This window comes from Apus apus, chromosome 1 (assembly GCF_020740795.1).
Source record: "Apus apus isolate bApuApu2 chromosome 1, bApuApu2.pri.cur, whole genome shotgun sequence".
Classification (NCBI taxonomy): domain Eukaryota; kingdom Metazoa; phylum Chordata; class Aves; order Apodiformes; family Apodidae; genus Apus; species Apus apus.
Genome location: NC_067282.1, coordinates 1 through 16,036, shown reverse-complemented (window position 1 = coordinate 16,036; position 16,036 = coordinate 1). Strand labels below are relative to the sequence as shown.

Genomic DNA, 16,036 nt, shown 5'->3' with positions numbered 1-16,036 from the left:
CGGGGCGGGGCGGCGCGCGCAGGCGCGGGGCAGCAGCGGCGGGATGAGCGGCAGCGCCGACCCCGACCCCCCGGGCCCCGCCGGCCCCGGCCCCGCGCCGCCCGCCCCCGCCGCCCCCGCCGCCGACGGCAGCAAGCCCAGCCCGGCCGCCGGCGGCAGCGGCCTTCCCGGGGCGCCTCCGGGAGCGGTGGGCGGGGCGGCGCGGGGAGCCGAGGGCGGCGCGGCCGGCGGGAGGGGGCCCGGTGAGCGCGGGGCCGGGGGGGTGAGGGCCGGGGTACGGGGCGCTCGGAGCCCGGGGGGTGCCGGGGGTCGGGGCAGCGCGGTGGTGGCACCTGTGAGGACCCGGGGGTTCCTGTGGGGGGGAGCGCGCCCTGAGCTCGGCCGCGCAGCCCGGGGGTCCCGGCGGGTGGGGCTGCCCCGGGGGAGCGGCCCGCTGAGCCCCCTGTGCCCGCAGTGCCCGTCTCCGCGGCCGTGGCCGCAGCCCCCCCTGAAGGGGCGATGTCCAACGGGGTCTACGTGCCGGCCAGCGCGGCCAACGGGGACGTGAAGCCGGTGGTCTCCACCACGCCGCTGGTGGACTTCTTGATGCAGCTGGAGGACTACACGCCCACGGTACGGGGGGGCACCGGGGCCGGCTGCTCGCCGGTGACAGCTGCCCCGGGACGCGGGCCCCTCCAACCTCCCTCTCCCGCAGATCCCAGATGCTGTCACGGGATATTACCTCAACAGAGCAGGATTCGAGGCCTCGGACCCGCGCATGTAAGTGCCAGCAGCGTGGCCTCGGGGACCCCCGGGTGTGGGGGGGGCGTCCCAGCCGGGGCGCCTCCGTCCCGGGGGTCTCTGTGCTCTGACGTTGCCCCTGCCCGGCAGCATCCGCCTGATCTCACTGGCTGCCCAGAAGTTCATCTCGGACATCGCCAACGACGCGCTGCAGCACTGCAAGATGAAGGGCACGGCCTCGGGCAGCTCCCGCAGCAAGAGCAAGGTGGGGGGGCTGCTGTCGGTGGGACCCACCGGGCACGGGGTGGGGGTGTTGTGCTCCCCAGGGTCAGCACAGGGACTGGCATGGCCAGACGGTGCTGGGGGGGACAGTGGGACTGGGGGGGATGAGATCTGGTGGCTCCCCAGGAACGTGCCAGTGGCTGCAGACCCAGGGCCCTTGTGTCCTTCCTCCAGCAGCAACTGGAGCTGGGAAGTTTGAGGATCAGTGTCCCCAGGGAGGCAGGGTGCAGCTGCAGTCCTGGGGTTACTCTCAGTTGTCACCTGCTGGGGGGGGCCAAGTGGGACAGGATGTACCTGCCGCCCTGGGGGACCCTCAGTGTCCTGCTGCTGAGCAGCAGGGACGTGGGGCACGGGGGCACCTCAGAGCTGGTCAGTGTCCCCAGAGCTGCTGCTGGGCACTGAGTGGGTCACCACAGCTTGTGCAGGACTAGTCCTGAACCCGGGAGGCTCTGGGGAGCCCTGGCAGCTCTCGGGTTGTCCTCATGGTGACACTGTTCCTTGCCCCTCAGGATAAGAAGTACACGCTGACCATGGAGGACCTGACCCCGGCGCTCGCGGAATACGGGATCAACGTGAAGAAGCCACATTACTTCACATGAGGACTGGGGGTTGTCATGGGGGACTTTGTTGGGGCCACTTCGGTGCCATTAAACAGCTGGGTCGTTTTTTTGTTGGATAAATGTGCTCCTGCCTGTGGCCCCTCCTGCCTGCTCCCCTGGGCACGGGTCCTGCCGAGCTGGGCAGAGAGGCTGGGTGAGGGGCTAGCAGTGCCTGGGGGGCTCAGCCCTGCTCCCTGGGATCTGAAGTGGGCACAAGGGGGTCAGGACTGCCCCATGCTCCTGTTCCTTTCTTCCTCCCATGCAACCTGGGCCTCTCTCCCTGGGAAGGGGCAGCTCTCCCACCTGCTTCCCTGGCTCCTGGTGCCAGAGGGAGGAGCGGGTGCAGATCCCGATCCTGGGGCTCCATGGACGCCCCCTCCTCTGTCTCTCTCCCCCTTTTTGGGCAGTGCCCCACACGTCCCGTCCCCTAATTTCATTACAAATCTTTTATTTCGGCTTTTCCGCGGCCGGATGGAGCCGGTGAAGCGCGAAGCTGGGGCGGTGCTGGGTGAGCGTCACCCCCGGCCTCGGCGGGAGGAGCCCCGGGAGCGGGAGGAGCCCGGGCCGGGCAGGGCCTGGCGCCAGCGGCTTCGGGAGCGGGGCACGGGGTGAGCCCCCGGCCCGGCCCTGCACTGGGGGCGGTCCAGGCCTCCTGCTCAGTCTCTGCTGGGGCGGAGGTGCCCGGAGCCTGCGGAGCAGCACCCGAGAAGGCAGCGTGGTCTGTACCGTGTGTCCCTGGCTGGGGGGGCAGCCCCTGCGCCCCCCGGCTCTGGGTTAACGAAGGCACTTGGGGGGGGTGTTGGAGGAGAGGGGGGCGGGGGGAGCATGGCAGCGTCGGCCTGGGGGGAAGGACCCCCCAGCTCTACTTTTCCTGCATTTTCTCCAGGATAGGCACGATCATGTCAAACTTGGGGCGCTTGGCAGGGTCCTCGTTCATGCAGATCTTCATCAGCTTGCAGATGTGGGGGGAGATGCCAGGGGGGATGGTCGGACGGAGCCCCTCCAGAGCCACCTGGGAGCAGCAGAAAGGGGGGCCCAGCCCCGTGTTGGTGGGGTGCAGCCCCTGCCCCCTCCCTGGGGGTCTCTGCCCACCCCCCCCTCACCTTCATGCCGATCTCCATGTTGGACAGGTCGGCGAAGGGCACCTCGCGGGTCACCAGCTCCCACAGCAGCACCGCGAAGCTCCACATGTCGGCCGAGCGCCGGTTGATCTCCTCGGGCTTCTTCTGCAGGGCTGTGGGACCCCCGGGGGTGAGTGGGGCTGGGAAGGACCGGGCAGCCCCCGGGGGGGTGGGGCAGGGGGCTGCCACCGGGCACTCACCTTCAGGAGCCACCCAGGCAGGCGCGTACATCCTGCCTGGGCACTGGAAGGAGAACTTCACATCAGCCATGCTGATCCGCGCTGTCATGTCCTCGTCAATCTGGGGAGAGAGGGGTGGTGGGAAGGGTCCTGCCCCGCGGGGGGGGTGGGGAGGGGTCCTGCCCGCGCCCCGCTGCTCACCATGATGCTGCGGCTGTTGAGGTGGTGCCGGGGGATGAGCGGCTCCAGCGTGTGCAGGAAGGCCATGCCCCGCGCGATGTCGAAGGCAAACTTCACCGCCTGCATCTGGTCCACCACGAAGTCTGCAGGGAGGGAGGGGACACGAGGGGGACACTCAGATGTCACTTGCAGAGCAGGTGGGACGCGGGCGGCGGTGGCAGGCATCATGTGCAGGGTGTGGGGTAGCAAGAGGATGAGGCTGAATCACCCTGCACCCAGCCTGGTGTGGCAGCTGGAGGGGGCACCAGAACCACCACCCCCCCTGGACATGGGGAAGCCACTTGAGGAGGACAGGGACACCAGCCTCTGCCCCCCACCCCCAAGACTCACTCGTCCCCTCATGCAAGACGTTGTAGAGGGACCCGTAGGGCATCCAGTGGCTGATGACAATAGGGTGGGGGGCCGGGGGGCACTGGCAGGCACCCAGCACTGGCAGCACATTGGGGTGAGAGAAGATCCTGCAAGAGAAGGACCAGCCCTGAGCCCCCCCGTGGACCCCTGCCCTTGTCCCCACTCTGGGGGCTGCTGGACCCAGGTAGCTCTGGTCCTGTAGCTCCTCGGGGTGACGCTTGGCCCGGGGAGCCCCGGGGGGGCAGCACCCACCGCAGCTTCGGGTACTCCTCGTTGAAGTCGCGGCTCTTCCGAGTCGTCCAGTCCCGGATCTTCAGCATCTTGATGACAATGTCGTTGCCTTGCCAGCGCCCCTTCCAGAGCTGGGGGGAAGGGGGGAACAGTTGGGGAGATGGCTGAGAGAGCTGGGGTGTTCAGCCTGGAGAAGAGAAGGCTCCAGGGAGAGCTGAGAGCACCTTCCAGTGCCTGAAGGGGCTCCAGGAAAGCTGGGGAGGGGCTTGGGACAAGGGCAGGGAGGGCTGGGAGCAGAGGGAAGGGTTTCCAGCTGGCAGAGGGAGCTGGAGCTGAGATGTGAGGGAGAAATTCTGGGCTGTGAGGGTGGGGAGAGCCTGGCCCAGGTTGCCCAGGGAAGCTGTGGCTGCCCCATCCCTGGCAGTGTTGAAGGGCAGGTTGGATGGGGCTTGGAGCAGCCTGGGCTGCTGGAAGGTGTCACTGCCCATGTAGGGGTGAGACTGGGTGGGCTATGAGGTCCCTTCCCACCAAAACCAATCTATGGTTCTGTGATGGTCACTGTGAGAGGACACATGGTCCCCACGCAGCTCCCAGCCCCACAGAGCTGTGGTGCCCACGGAACCAACACCCACGGTGTCGTGCAGTGCCCAGCAGGAGCAGGATCCCCAGGGAGGTGCCTTCCCTCAGCAGGGGCTGGATGAGACCCCCCAGCAGCCATGTCCTGGTGATGGCACCAGCCCCACCCACCTCTCCTGACTGGTTCTCGTTGAGTTTCTGGCTCAAGCTCAGCTGTTTGAAGTCTATTCCAGCGAGTTTGTTGAGAGTCCCATTTCCTGTGAGGGAAGGAGATGGAGCCAGAGGCTGCCTGGACACTCCTCCTGACCCCTGCCTGGGGCAGCACCAGAGGGACCCTCATCCCCTCGGGGAAGGAACCTTTGGAGTGGGATCTCCATCTCCAAACGGCTGGAATGCAGGCTGCAGCCCCTCCCCAGAGCCCCCCCAAGCCGTGCTCCGTCCTTACTGGGGCGTGTGCGGGTGGTCCCCTTCCAGAAGGTGTCCTTGTAGGGGATCTTGGTGAGGTTCTGGCCCAGCTTCTCGGCGCGCTCTGCAGGGACAGGGACCCAGGCAGTGGGGCTGGGGGGCTCAGGGGCAGCTGGGGTGGGGGGCTCAGGAGACTTTCCTACCTCTCAGCCCCTCACGCAGGGGGGGCTTGGCCTTGTCGGTGGGCGTCTCGCCATACTTGTTAGCGATGCTGACCAGGGCCCCGCTGCCCACCAGGTCCTGGGGAGGAGAAACCCAGTGGAGAAGCACAGACTTCTGGTTGGACCTGGATGGTCCGGGACCACCCAGTCCCACCATAAGGCAGCTCTACCGAGCCCGCCACTCTGCCACATCCCTCAGCACCACGTCTGCACGGCTCTTAAACCCCCCAGGGATGGGGGCTGCACCCCCGGGCAGCCTCTGCAGCCTGTCCCTGTCACACACCCCCAGCCTCCCACCCTGTCGCCCCACGCCCCCCCCGTGTCCCGGCCCCGTCACTCACCTCGGCCACCTGGTCGTGTCCCCAGAAGCAGGCGTAGTGCAGGGGCGTGTTCCCGTGCTCGTTCACCGCGTTGATGTCGGCCTTGAACTGGATCAGCTGCAGGGCAGGACAACCCCATCAACCAGAGCAGGTCCCTTCCACCAGCCCTGGGAGAGGGCAGGAGCACCCACAGCAGCACCCGAGGGCTGGCCAGGTCTGCTTGGGCGGGGCTGAATCACGGGATGGTTTTGGTTGGAAAAGACCTCCAAGATCACCCAGTCCCACTGCTTCCCCAGCCCTGCCCAGGCCACCCCTGCCCCGTGTCCCTCAGCACCATCTCCAGGGCTTGGAAACCCCCCCAGGGATGGGGACTCCCCCCCTGCCCTGGGCAGCCTGGGCCAGGCCCTGACAACCCTTGCCAGGAAGGAATTGTTCCCCAGATCCAACCTCAACCTCCCCTGGCACAACTTGAGGCCGTTCCCTCTGGTCCTGTCGCTTGTTCCTGGGGAGCAGAGCCCGACCCCCCTGGCTCCAACCTCCTCTCAGGCAGCTGCAGAGCCAGCAGGTCTCCCCTCAGCCTCCTTTGCTCCAGGCTGGACACCCCCAGCTCCCTCAGCTGCTCCTCACAAGTTCTCCAGCCCCTTCTCCTTCTGCTCCAGCCCCTTCCCCAGCTCCCTTGCCCTTCTCTGGACACGCTCCAGCCCCTCCATCTCCTTCTTGTCCTGAGGGCCCAGAACTGCCCCCAGGACTCCAGGTGCCCCCTCCCCAGTGCCCAGCACAGGGGCACGATCCCTGCCCTGCTCCTGCTGCCCACCCTGTGGTGACACAGCCAGGATGCTGGTGGCCTCCTTGGCCATCTGAGCACTCTCTGGCTCATCTCCAGCCTCTATTGACCAACCCTCCAGGCCCTTTTCCCGTGGGCACTTTTCTGCCACTCTGCCCCAAGCCTGGAGCGTTGCCTGGGGTTGGTGTGACCCTAGTGCAGGACCCAGCACTGAGCCTGGTTGAACCCCATACAATTGGCCTCAACCCATGGATCCAGCCTGGCCAGGTCCCTGTGCAGCCCCCTCCCGCCCCCCGGGCAGATCCACACTCCCACCCCACTCGGTGTCCCCTGCCCCCCGGCTGCGGGTGCCCCCAGTTCCCTCCCCCGGGCGGGGCGGTACCTTCAGGACGATGTCCCGGTGGCCGTGGCTGGCCGCCAGGTGCAGGGGGGTGTCGTCCCCCCGGTTCATGACGTTGATGCGCGCCCCCCGCATGATCAGCATGTCCACCAGGCTGGAGCGGCCCTCGCGGCAGGCCCAGTGCAGGGGGCTGAACCCGTGGTCATCCCTGCGGGGACACGGCTGAGCGCCCGGGGGGCTGGGGGCTGCAGGCTCCGCATCGCCCCCCCCCGCGCGCCCCGGCCCCCCGGGTCTCTCCGGGACCGGATCCCCCGGCTCGGCGGGAGCCGCCCCCCCCCGGCCCCCGGCGCCTGCCCAAGTAAGGGAGGAGGAGACCGGCCGGGCCTTAAAAGGAGAGCGGGGCCTGGCGGGGGGGCAGCGAGACCGGCTGCTGCCGGATCCACCGAGAGCAGCCCCCGCTGCCCCCCGCGCCTGCCCGCACCCCCCGGCAGGCGGGACGGCAGGAGAGGATGGGAGGAGAGCAGGCAGCGAGAAGAGCAGGCAGGGAGAAGAGCAGGCAGGGAGGAGAGCAGGCAGGATGGCAGGCAGGGGGGAATATCCCGGCACAGGCACCCAGGACCGAAATCCCCCAGCAACTGCCACACAGCCCCACCCGGTGGGACCGGGACAGCTCAGTGCAACCGGGACCCCGGGGGGGCTGAGGGACACGGCCAAGGGCCGGGGGAAGGACCCTCGCCCAGCACCAGCCCCGCCAGGGGGGGCCGGGGGGGCTGCAGCCCTGCTCGGGAAGGTGGGGGTGGGATGCTGGAGCCATCCCGCGGGGGCTCCCGGAGCAGGGATGTGCTGCGGGAGGGGAGCTCTGGGGTCCTCCTGTTGCCCCCCGGCCGTGCTCCAGGAGAAGGGAGGGGGGCAGAGCGGCCCCCCGGGGACGGTCCCCCCAGCTCCCCCAGCCCATCCCGTCCAGGCTGCGGCCGCAGGACGCGCAGCCTCCTGCCCCAGCGATGCCGTAACTTCCTCCTGGTGGGCAGGGGCGGGATCCCGGCCCCTGCCCAGGGCACGGGACGGAAACCGGCCCCGCTCAGCGCCCCGGGGGCCCCGGGGTCCCTCCCGCTCACCCCTGGTTGAGGTCGTTCTCCGTGTTGTCCAGCCAGAGCCGCACGGCCACCGCGTTGCCCTCCCGGCACTGCGTGAAGATGTCGTCCATGGCGGCTGCGGGAAGGGTCCGTCAGGACACGGGGGTCCCTGCCCCCCCTTTTCCACACCCGGCCTCCCGCAGCCCCTCGGCCGGGGCGTCTCCCTGGGCACTGGACGGTTGGTTCCATCCCGGCCCTGCCCAGGACGGCACCGGAGCCCGGCTGGGCGAGAGGAAGTTCACGGACACCCCCGGCAGCGGCAGGAAGGAGATTTGGGATCCACGGGCTTATCTGCGGGCCCAGCCCGGGCCGGGCGACCGCAGCTCCCGGGAGGCGGTCAGGGGGGCCCAGCACCATCCGCGGGGACTCCAGAGCTCCCCAGGAGTTCCCCGGAGCTCCACAGACCCTCTGGATCCCTAACCTCGCCCGAGCTTGGCACAGCATCATTCCCAAGGAATAGGCGCCCCAAATGTCCACAAGCCCCTCCAGTCACCAGCCCCCCAGCCCAGGGCAGTGCCCGGTTCCATGTCTGACCCCCCTGCAGCCCCGCTGAGCCCCAGGGCTGAGCAGCCCCCACCCCCCTGGGACGTGCCCGAGGGTCCGTTCCTGCCCCCCCGGGGGTCTGGGATCCAGCAGGGCCGCGGGGCTGCCCCTGGCACGTCCCGGTGCAGGGACAGACCCACCAGGTGTCCCCAACACACACCCCGAAGTCTCAACTCTGGCCCCCCGGGGCCTGGCGGCGGGACCCCCGGGACAGCCGCTCTGCTCCGGTTAGTGCTGGGGGGGGGGGGGGAAGGACGCGAGGGGTCCCCTCGAAGGGGTCTGACGGGCCCCCGAATGGGCTCCAGCACCCCGGTGCCGAGGAGCCCCCTGTGCCCCCTGCCCGGGGGCTGGGGGAGCCGGCTGGGCACTTCACCCACCCCCGCGCCCCCCGCGGGACCCTCCCCCGGCCGCCCCGGCCCCCGCCAGCACAGCCCAGACCCTCCAGCGCCCCTCTTCTGTTTCCTGCCCCGGAGCAGCCCCAGCCCCCTCCCCAGCCCGGGCCCCATCTCCAGCCCCTCCCCAGCCCCCTCCCCAGCCCGGGCCCCATCTCCAGCCCCTCCCCAGCCCACGTCCCGGTTCGTGCCCCAGCCCCGGGCACTCCAACCCGCGCCGACCCCGCCCCGCCCCGGCCCTGTCCCGTCTCGATCCCGTTACTCTCCCGCCGGGCCCCGGCCGAGCTCAGCCCGCAGCCCCGGCCCTGCGTCCTCCGGGGCCCGACGCGGCGCGGCCCGGCCCCCACCCGCCGACAGTGTGGCCCGGCCCAACCCGCCCCGTCCGCCCGTACCGGCTCCGGCGGCCCGTCCCGCCCGGCCCCGCCCCGCCCCGGCCCGTCCGCCCGTACCGGCTCCGGCGGCGGCGCAGGGCGGTGGCTCGGCGGGCGCGGGCAGCGCGGGCTCCGCCCCGGGGGGGCGCAGCGACCCCTGCCGGCCGCCGCGGGAGCGGCACCGGGAACGGGCACGGGCACGGGCGGGGCGAGCGGCGGGGCTATCGGTCAGGGGGCGGGGCTTGCTGTCAGGGGGGCGGGGCTTGCTGTCAGGGGGGCGGGGCTTGCTGTCAGGGGGCGGGCCGCTCGGGCAGCGAGGCTGCTCGTCCTCCCGGCCGCTGGGGGCGCTGTTCCGTCCCGGGCCGCTCTGGGCCCCCCACGTGGGGCGGGCCCGGCCCGGGCAGAACCGGCCCCGCTCGTGGCCGGACCCGCCGGGCCATGTTCCCGGAGGAGGAGCGGGACGGCGGGGCGCAGGGGCCGGGCCGGGCCCGTGCTCGACAGAGGCCCCGCGTTGCCGCCGAGGGCCCGGGCCGGCCGGTAAGGGCAGCGCGCGGGGCGGGGCGGGGCGGGCCGGGCGGTGGGCGCGGGGAGGTGACCGGTCCCTCCGCAGGCCCCCGCGGGGAAGCGGCGCCGGCGGGTCCCCGGGGACGGGGCGGCCCAGGATGAGGAGCCGGCAAGGAAGCGGCCCGCGGCGCGGAGAGAGGCGGCGGGGAGCCCGGCCGGCACCGGGGAGCCGCGGCAGCGCCGGGACACAGGTACCGCCGCTCGGCGCGCAGCTCCCGCGGGGCCGGCAGCCGCGGGTCCTGCCGGGGCCCCCGCCGCCGCCCTGACGTCCTTCTCGGTCCCCCAGAGGTTTCTGCTGAGCTGTCCGGGGCACCGGCGCGGAGGCTGAACCGGCGGCAGCGGAAGAACAAGCTGAAGAACAAGCGGCGGCAGAAGGACGAGCCGACGGCGGGAGGCGAGGGGGAGGGAGACGCGGGCCCGGGCCCCCCGGAGCCGCCCAGCCCCGGCTCGGCCCCCCCGGGCCGGTCGGCGTCCCTGCGGGCGCGGATGGAGGAGCGGCTGCTGTCGGCGCGGTTCCGGTACATCAACCAGCAGCTCTACACGTCCAGCAGCCGCGACGCGGCGCGGCTCTTCCAGAGCGACCCCGAGGCCTTCCACATCTACCACCGCGGCTTCGCACGGCAGGTGGCCCGCTGGCCGCAGAACCCCCTGGACCGCATCATCCGGTACCTGCGCCGGCGGTGAGCACCGGGGGGCCGGGGGCACCGGGGGGCCGGGGGCACCGGGGGGCTGGGAGCACCGCGGGGCCGGAGGCACCGGGGGGCTGGGAGCACCGGGGGGCCGGGGGCACCGGCAGCACCGGAGGGCTGGGAGCACCAGGAGCACCGGGAGCACCGGGGGCTGGGACCACCGGGAGGGCCGGGAGCACCGGGGGGCCGGGAGCACCGGGAGCACCGGGGGGCCGGGAGCACCGGGGGGCCGGGAGCACCGGGGGGCTGGGAGCACCGGGGGGCCGGGGGCACCGGGAGCACCGGAGGGCTGGGAGCACCGGGAGGGCCGGGAGCACCGGGGGGCCGGGAGCACCGGAGGGCTGGGAGCACCAGGAGCACCGGGGGGCCGGGGGCACCGGGGGGCCGGGACCACCGGGAGGGCCGGGAGCAGCGGGGGGCCAGCCCCTCCGAGCGAGGGGCTCACCGAAGCGGAGGGGGAGGGGAGGGGGTGCTGACCCCGCTGTGCCCCAGGCCCGCCTCGCTGGTGGTGGCGGATTTCGGGTGCGGGGACTGCCGGCTGGCGCGCAGCCTGCGGAACCGCGTGCACTGCTTCGACCTGGTGCCGCTCAGCCCGCGGGTCACCGTCTGCGACATGGCCAAGGTGGGGCCGGGCCCTGGGGGGGCAGCCCGGGGGAGCGGGAGGGTCCCCCCGGGCCCTCTGCATCCTCCTCTGGGCCGTGGCAGGTGCCGCTGGCGGCCGAGTCGGTGGACGTGGCCGTGTTCTGCCTGGCGCTGATGGGCACCAACCTGCAGGAGATCCTGGGAGAGGCCAACCGGGTGCTGAAGCTGGGGTAGGCCGAGGGGCTGGAGCCCCGCGGGGGGCACCGGGCCGCGCCCCGGGGGCACGGCTGAGGGTGGGCTGTTCCCCAGGGGCACCCTGATGGTGGCCGAGGTGGCCAGTCGCTTCGAGGACACGCGGGCCTTCCTGAGCTCCATGGCCCAGCTGGGCTTCAAGAGCGTCTCCAAGGTGCGTCCCCCAGCGTCCTGGTGCTGGGAACCAGGGAGCCCCGGGGGGAAGCCCGTGGTCCCCGGCAGCCAGAGACCACCCTACCTGCCCAGAGAGGGTGCATAGCCCAGCCTGGTGTTGGTGGGGAGAGGGCCTGGGGGTGGTGATGGCGTGGGAGGGTCTGGGGGACCCCGGGGCCCACAGGAGATGGGGTGCTGGGGTCTGTGAGGAGGTTTTGGGGACCTGGGGACTGTGGTGCAGGGGTCTAGAATGGGGGCTGGGAGGAGGTTTGGGGGACATGGGGGCTGTGGTTTGGGGGTCTGAGACAGGGTCTGGGTGAGCTGAAGTGTGGGGTGATGGTTATGGTGCTGGGATGTGGGAGGAGATTTTTGGGACCTGAGGGCTGCGGTGTGGGAGTCTGGGGGAGCTGGGGTCTGGGGGCAGGAGGATTCAGGGCACACAGGGGTTGTGGGGATGGGGTCTGGGGGACCTAGGGCCTGTAGGAGTTATGGAGTGGGAGTCTGGGATGGGGCACATGGGGATTGGGGGAACCTGGGACATGCAGCGGTCGTGGGGATGAGTTCTGAGGGGCCTGGGGCCCATGGAGGTCTAGGATGGGTGTCTGGGGGACCCTGGGCACACAGGGAGGTGATGTTGGAGTCTGGGAGGGGGCTTGTGGTCCTGGGGCTTAGAGGGCTGTGCTGTGGGGTCCAGGAGGCCACTGGGGGTCGTGGGGCCTGTGCGGAGGTGCTGGTGAGGGCTGGGGTCCTTCAGAGAGTGGCCGGGGTGGGGCTGGAGGCTCTGAGCCCTGAGGGGGGCTCTGGGCAGGGTGGGAGTCTGGGTGCTGAGGAGGGTCGGGACAGGGGTGTGGAGGGAGGCTGCAGGTGGTGAGGGGGCTCTGGGTGCAGGTGGGGGTCCGTGGGTGGGATGGGGGGCTCTAGGCCGGATGGGGGTTAAGGTGCGTGTCCGGGGACTGAGGCGTCTGCACCCCAGGACCTGTCCAGCCCCTTCTTCTACCTGCTGGAGTTCTGCAAGGCCGGGCCCCCCCGGGCGCGCCCCCCGCCCGCGCTGCGCCTGCGGCCCTGCCTGTACAAGCGCCGCTGAGGGGCGGGGCCTGCGCGGGGGGCGGGGCTTCACACGTAGGCCCCGCCCACCCCTACGACCCTGCCTGTACAAGAGCCGCTGAGGGGCGCGGCTTAACCTATAGGCCCCGCCCCCCGCGACCCTGCCAGTACACGCGTCGCTGAGGGGCGGAGCCTGGGCGGGGCTTCACCTGTAGGCCCCGCCCACCGCACACGACCACGACTGTGTACGAGTCGCTGAGGGGCGGGGCCTGGGGGCGGGGCTTTCCTCCGTAGGCCCCGCCCCCCCCCCATCACGGCCCTGTCTACAAGCTCCGCTGAGGGGCGGGGCCTGGGGAGGAGAAGGCGTGGTTTCCCTCCAGGCCCCGCCCACCTCCGTGTCCGAGCACCGCTGGGGGCGGGGCCCCGGGGCGGCCCGGCCCCGCCCCGCGCACGCGCAGTTCCCAATAAAGCCGCGGTTTCCGCACGCGCGGGTGGGCGTGTCCGGGGCGGGGCCGCGGCTGCGCGGGGTGCGCGGCCGGGCCGGGATGTCGGGGCCGGGCGGGCCGGGCCCCGGCGCGGGGAAGCTGGACATCAACCGCGCCGGCGTGGCCGAGCTGCAGGCAGCGCTCCGCGGCATCGGCCGCCGCCGCGCCCGCGGCATCGTGCGCAAGAGAGAGGTGCGGGGGGCGGCGGGGGGCTGAGCCCCGGGGCGCGGCGGGGCCGGGGCGGGGGCTGCCGGTACCGGGCGGCGGGCGGAGTCCCTGGGCCAGCAGCGGTCGGGACTGTGCGGGCGGCCCTGGGGAGACGCGCGGCCTTCCCGGGCCTGCTGCCGCGGCCGCCCGGGGCGGGTGTGACAGGCCCTGGGGGCCTCCCCGCTGCGTGACCGGCCCCGGAGCCGCCTCCGGTGTCTGGCCGGCCCCGGGAATCCTGCGTGTGACACGCCCCGGCGACCTGCCCGCTGTCTGTACCGGCCCCGGGGCGGCAGCGCTGCGGGCAGACGGCGCCGTTCCGAGGCCTGGCCGCTGTCCCCCGGTGTGACCGGGGCTGGGGGGCTGTTCGGTGACGAGCTCCGGGCCGGTGCAGGAGGCGCTGGGCAGGAGCAGGAACACCCGAGCTCTGGGTGGCGGGGCGGGAGCAGCCGGGCCGGGAGCGAGGGAGGGAGCCCGGCCGCTCCCCGGGCCGCCCCGCCTTCCCGGAGCAACCGGCGGCCCTGGCAGCGGGAGCGGGCCGGGGGCTGGGCCTGCCCGGGACGGCCGGTCAGCAGCACGGTTCTGCCGCAGGCCCCGGTTTGTGCCTGGGAAGCGGGAGGGGCAGGGTCGGGATGGAGGGGCCAGAGGGGGATGCGGGGACAGGTGAGGCGGGTCTGGGGACGCGGGGTTGGTCTCTGGCCCTGGGGAGGGGGCGGCCGAGGGGCCTGAGGGCAGTGCGGGGGGGGCTGGAGGGGCGGGGGGAGCCAGGCCCCGGGGGCTGGGACAGGTGGGCACTGCCCACCCCTCGGCACAGCCAGGACACCCCGGCCCGGTTTCATCCCTCGGGCCTGTGGCAGGAGCTGGCTGGGGGTGACGGTGTCACCTGGGTCCGGGTGACACCCTCGTGAAGCAGCCTGGGCAGTTGAGCTGGTTGGGTGACAGAGCTCGGGGGGTTGTGGGCAGGGGCTCGGGGTCCAGCTGGGGCCTGTGGCCAGGGCTGGGTCTGGTCCTGGTCCTGTTCAACAGCTTCAGCAGGGACCTGGAGGGGGGACGGTGTCCCCTCGGCGAGCTCTTGGGTGACACCAGACTGGGAGGGGTGGGTGACACCCCAGAGGGTTGAGCTGCCAACCTGGGCAGGCTGGAGAGCTGGGCAGGGCAGGGAGGAACCTCCTGAGGGTCACCAAGGGCAAGTGAAGGTCCTGCCCCTGGGGAGGAGCAACCCCAGGGAGCAGCACAGGCTGGAGGGACCTGCTGGAGAGCAGCTCTGGGGACAAGGAGCTGAAGGTCCTGGTGGGCAGCAGGGTGACCATGGGCCAACAACGTGCCCTGGTGGCCGAGAAGGCCAATGGGCTCCTGGGGGGCATCAAGAAGAGTGTGGGCAGCAGGTCAGGGAGGTTCTCCTGCTCCTCTGCTCTGCCTCAGTATCTGATCAGGGGGGCCAGGAGGAGGGACCAGTCTCTTCTCAGCAGTGCCCAGGGACAGGACAAGGGGCCATGGGCACAAGCTGGAGCACAGGAGGGTCAAGCTGAAGATGAGGAGGAGCTTGTTGCCTGTGAGGGTGGCAGAGCCCTGGGCCAGGCTGCCCAGAGAGGCTGTGGAGGCTCCTTCTCTGGAGACATCCCAACCCCTCTGGAGGTTCCTGTGGGACCTGCTGTAGGGGGTTGGATGGGTGATCTCCAGAGCTCCCTTCCCACCCCACTGTGCTGGTTCTGTGGGGCTGGGCAGCGTTAGGGCAGTGGGTGCCTGCAGGAGCTGGGGCTGTTCCCAGGCTGTGAATACCCCTTCCTGACCCTTGGGTGCTGCTCCCTGTGCCCGCAGGGATGTTCTGGGGATCCTTGTCTCTGGGGCTGGTGCCCAGATTCCCTCCGGGTTCTCCAGCTCTGGGGCAGGTGTTTGGCTCCAGGACTGGTCCTGGGGTTCCTCACTTCCAGCGCTGGTCCCCAGGCTCCCCCCCAGATTTCCTGGCTCTGGGGCAGGTTCCTGGGTTCCAGGACTGTTCCCAGGGTTCTTCCTGGTTTCTGAGCTCTGGGACTGTTCCAGGCCTCCCCCGGGGTTTCTTGGCTCCTGGACTGTTCCCCGTGGGTTCCGTATCCATTCCCACGTTTCTCCCTGCAGGAGCTGAAGGGCTTCAGCTCCCTGGAGGACCTGCTGCAGGTCAAGGGCATCACCACCCGCATCCTGGAGCTGAACAGCCAGAGGATGACGTGCCGGGGGCGGCGGCGCAGCCAGGACAGCACCCCGGGGGACGGGGGCACCGGGGCCCAGGTGGGAGGGGGACGGGGCTCGGGGGGCTGCACTGGGGGGGCTGCTGGAGCAGGTGTCCCAGGGAGCAGTGTCTGTTCCATCAGCAAGGGGACTGTCCCTGTAAAGTGGCAGCTCCTTTGGGGCGTGCCCTGAGGCGCTCTGGGCCCGGCTGGTGTTGGGGTGTCCTGCTGGAGGTGGCAGTGACAGTCACAGAGTCACAGTGCACCAGGGAGGAGGGATCTTGGGGACCACCTGGGCCTACCAGGGTTTGTCAGGATGGCCCAGCCCCCTGTCCAGCCAAACCCTCCCAGTGCCCAACGTCAGGAACCCAGAAGGTCCCTGGAAAGAAGATTCTTGGGGCTGTTTGTTCCCAGGGTGAAGGATGTTCCTGGGGTCCAGTCAGGATCTCCCCAGGAGCCCCCTGCACCCAGCCCCTGTCTGCTCCAGGTGACTCCCTGGACAAAACCAGGTTCATCTGCTCTGGAGCCACCTCTGAGCCCTGGTGGAGCCCCCAGACCCCCTGGGCTCAGGGCTGAGCAGCCCCAGGAGGGGCTCTGAGCAGCTGGGCAGGGAAGGAGGGGTCTCATCACCAGCTCTGCTGCCCACCAGCATCACCCCGGGGTTCAGGACCATCCCAACCCCAGCTCTGGATGCAGAGGAAGGGCTCAGGAAGGCCGAGGGGACTGTGGGCTCCTGCCTTCTTCCAGCCTCTGCCTGAGGGTCCAGCCCTGTCCTGAGCCCACCGGCCAGCCAGGGTCCAGGCCAGGAGGGATGGGGAGGTTACTCTGCCCCCCCTGCCTGTGAGTGGGGGTCCTGGACACTGGGTGTGCACCTGGTTCTGGTGTCTGAACATCATGAACCCACCCCAGAGCCTTTGGAGCAGCAGAGCTGGGGTGGGACCAAACCGCCTCCCCATCCCTCTGCTGTGCAGTGTTGTCTCTGGGGAGGAGGTTGAGCAGAGTCCCAGACTGGTTTGGGTGGGAGGGACCTCAAATCCCATCCAGTCCCACC

At 71.2% G+C, this 16,036-nt stretch overlaps 4 protein-coding genes across 5 annotated transcripts; 3 read left to right on the top strand and 1 right to left on the bottom strand.

Annotated features, from left to right (window-relative positions):
• Positions 1-5: 5 nt before the first annotated feature.
• Positions 6-1,682, top strand: TAF10 (TATA-box binding protein associated factor 10). The gene is made up of 5 exons (XM_051608801.1): positions 6-242; positions 455-612; positions 695-759; positions 871-985; positions 1,512-1,682. Exons 1-5 carry the CDS (start codon positions 44-46, stop codon positions 1,599-1,601), a joined length of 627 nt encoding a protein of 208 aa, XP_051464761.1. The 5' UTR covers positions 6-43; the 3' UTR covers positions 1,602-1,682.
• A 350-nt stretch (positions 1,683-2,032) lies between these two features.
• Positions 2,033-8,985, bottom strand: ILK (integrin linked kinase). Of its 2 annotated transcripts, none has more exons than XM_051608737.1 (13): positions 8,887-8,985; positions 7,485-7,578; positions 6,412-6,577; positions 5,267-5,362; positions 4,908-5,004; positions 4,745-4,828; positions 4,471-4,556; positions 3,745-3,854; positions 3,472-3,599; positions 3,103-3,224; positions 2,923-3,022; positions 2,705-2,835; positions 2,033-2,613 (listed from the first exon to the last, which is right to left on the bottom strand). In XM_051608737.1, exons 2-13 carry the CDS (start codon positions 7,571-7,573, stop codon positions 2,464-2,466), a joined length of 1,359 nt encoding a protein of 452 aa, XP_051464697.1. In that variant the 5' UTR covers positions 7,574-7,578; positions 8,887-8,985; the 3' UTR covers positions 2,033-2,463. The 2 variants fall into 2 exon arrangements, with proteins under 2 accessions (XP_051464697.1, XP_051464698.1); XM_051608738.1 differs by having other exon boundaries at positions 8,830-8,936.
• Positions 8,986-9,172: 187 nt separating this feature from the next.
• Positions 9,173-12,576, top strand: RRP8 (ribosomal RNA processing 8). The gene is made up of 7 exons (XM_051608765.1): positions 9,173-9,345; positions 9,419-9,563; positions 9,659-10,052; positions 10,554-10,683; positions 10,767-10,873; positions 10,953-11,049; positions 12,022-12,576. Exons 1-7 carry the CDS (start codon positions 9,247-9,249, stop codon positions 12,130-12,132), a joined length of 1,083 nt encoding a protein of 360 aa, XP_051464725.1. The 5' UTR covers positions 9,173-9,246; the 3' UTR covers positions 12,133-12,576.
• A 61-nt stretch (positions 12,577-12,637) lies between these two features.
• On the top strand, positions 12,638-15,046 carry LOC127393481 (uncharacterized protein HI_1008-like; the record flags this gene model as incomplete). The annotated part of the gene is made up of 2 exons (XM_051638588.1): positions 12,638-12,769; positions 14,897-15,046. Coding segments are annotated over exons 1-2 (282 nt in total), but the record flags the coding sequence as incomplete, so codon positions are not given.
• Positions 15,047-16,036: the final 990 nt, after the last annotated feature.

Bases quoted from the DNA above. Each gene is read 5' to 3' on its own strand.
- TAF10 (XM_051608801.1), top strand. From the start codon at position 44: ATGAGCGGCAGCGCCGACCCCGACCCCCCGGGCCCCGCCGGCCCCGGC. The intron at 243-454 runs GTGAGCGCGGGG...CTGTGCCCGCAG, and splicing joins GGCCGGCGGGAGGGGGCCCG to TGCCCGTCTCCGCGGCCGTG. The intron at 986-1,511 runs GTGGGGGGGCTG...CTTGCCCCTCAG, and splicing joins GCTCCCGCAGCAAGAGCAAG to GATAAGAAGTACACGCTGAC.
- ILK (XM_051608737.1), bottom strand. From the start codon at position 7,573: ATGGACGACATCTTCACGCAGTGCCGGGAGGGCAACGCGGTGGCCGTG. The intron at 6,578-7,484 runs GTGAGCGGGAGG...GTGTCCCCGCAG, and splicing joins GAGAACGACCTCAACCAGGG to GGATGACCACGGGTTCAGCC. The intron at 2,614-2,704 runs GTGAGGGGGGGG...TGCTGCTCCCAG, and splicing joins ACATGGAGATCGGCATGAAG to GTGGCTCTGGAGGGGCTCCG.
- RRP8 (XM_051608765.1), top strand. From the start codon at position 9,247: ATGTTCCCGGAGGAGGAGCGGGACGGCGGGGCGCAGGGGCCGGGCCGG. The intron at 9,346-9,418 runs GTAAGGGCAGCG...GTCCCTCCGCAG, and splicing joins CCGAGGGCCCGGGCCGGCCG to GCCCCCGCGGGGAAGCGGCG. The intron at 10,874-10,952 runs GTAGGCCGAGGG...GCTGTTCCCCAG, and splicing joins AACCGGGTGCTGAAGCTGGG to GGGCACCCTGATGGTGGCCG.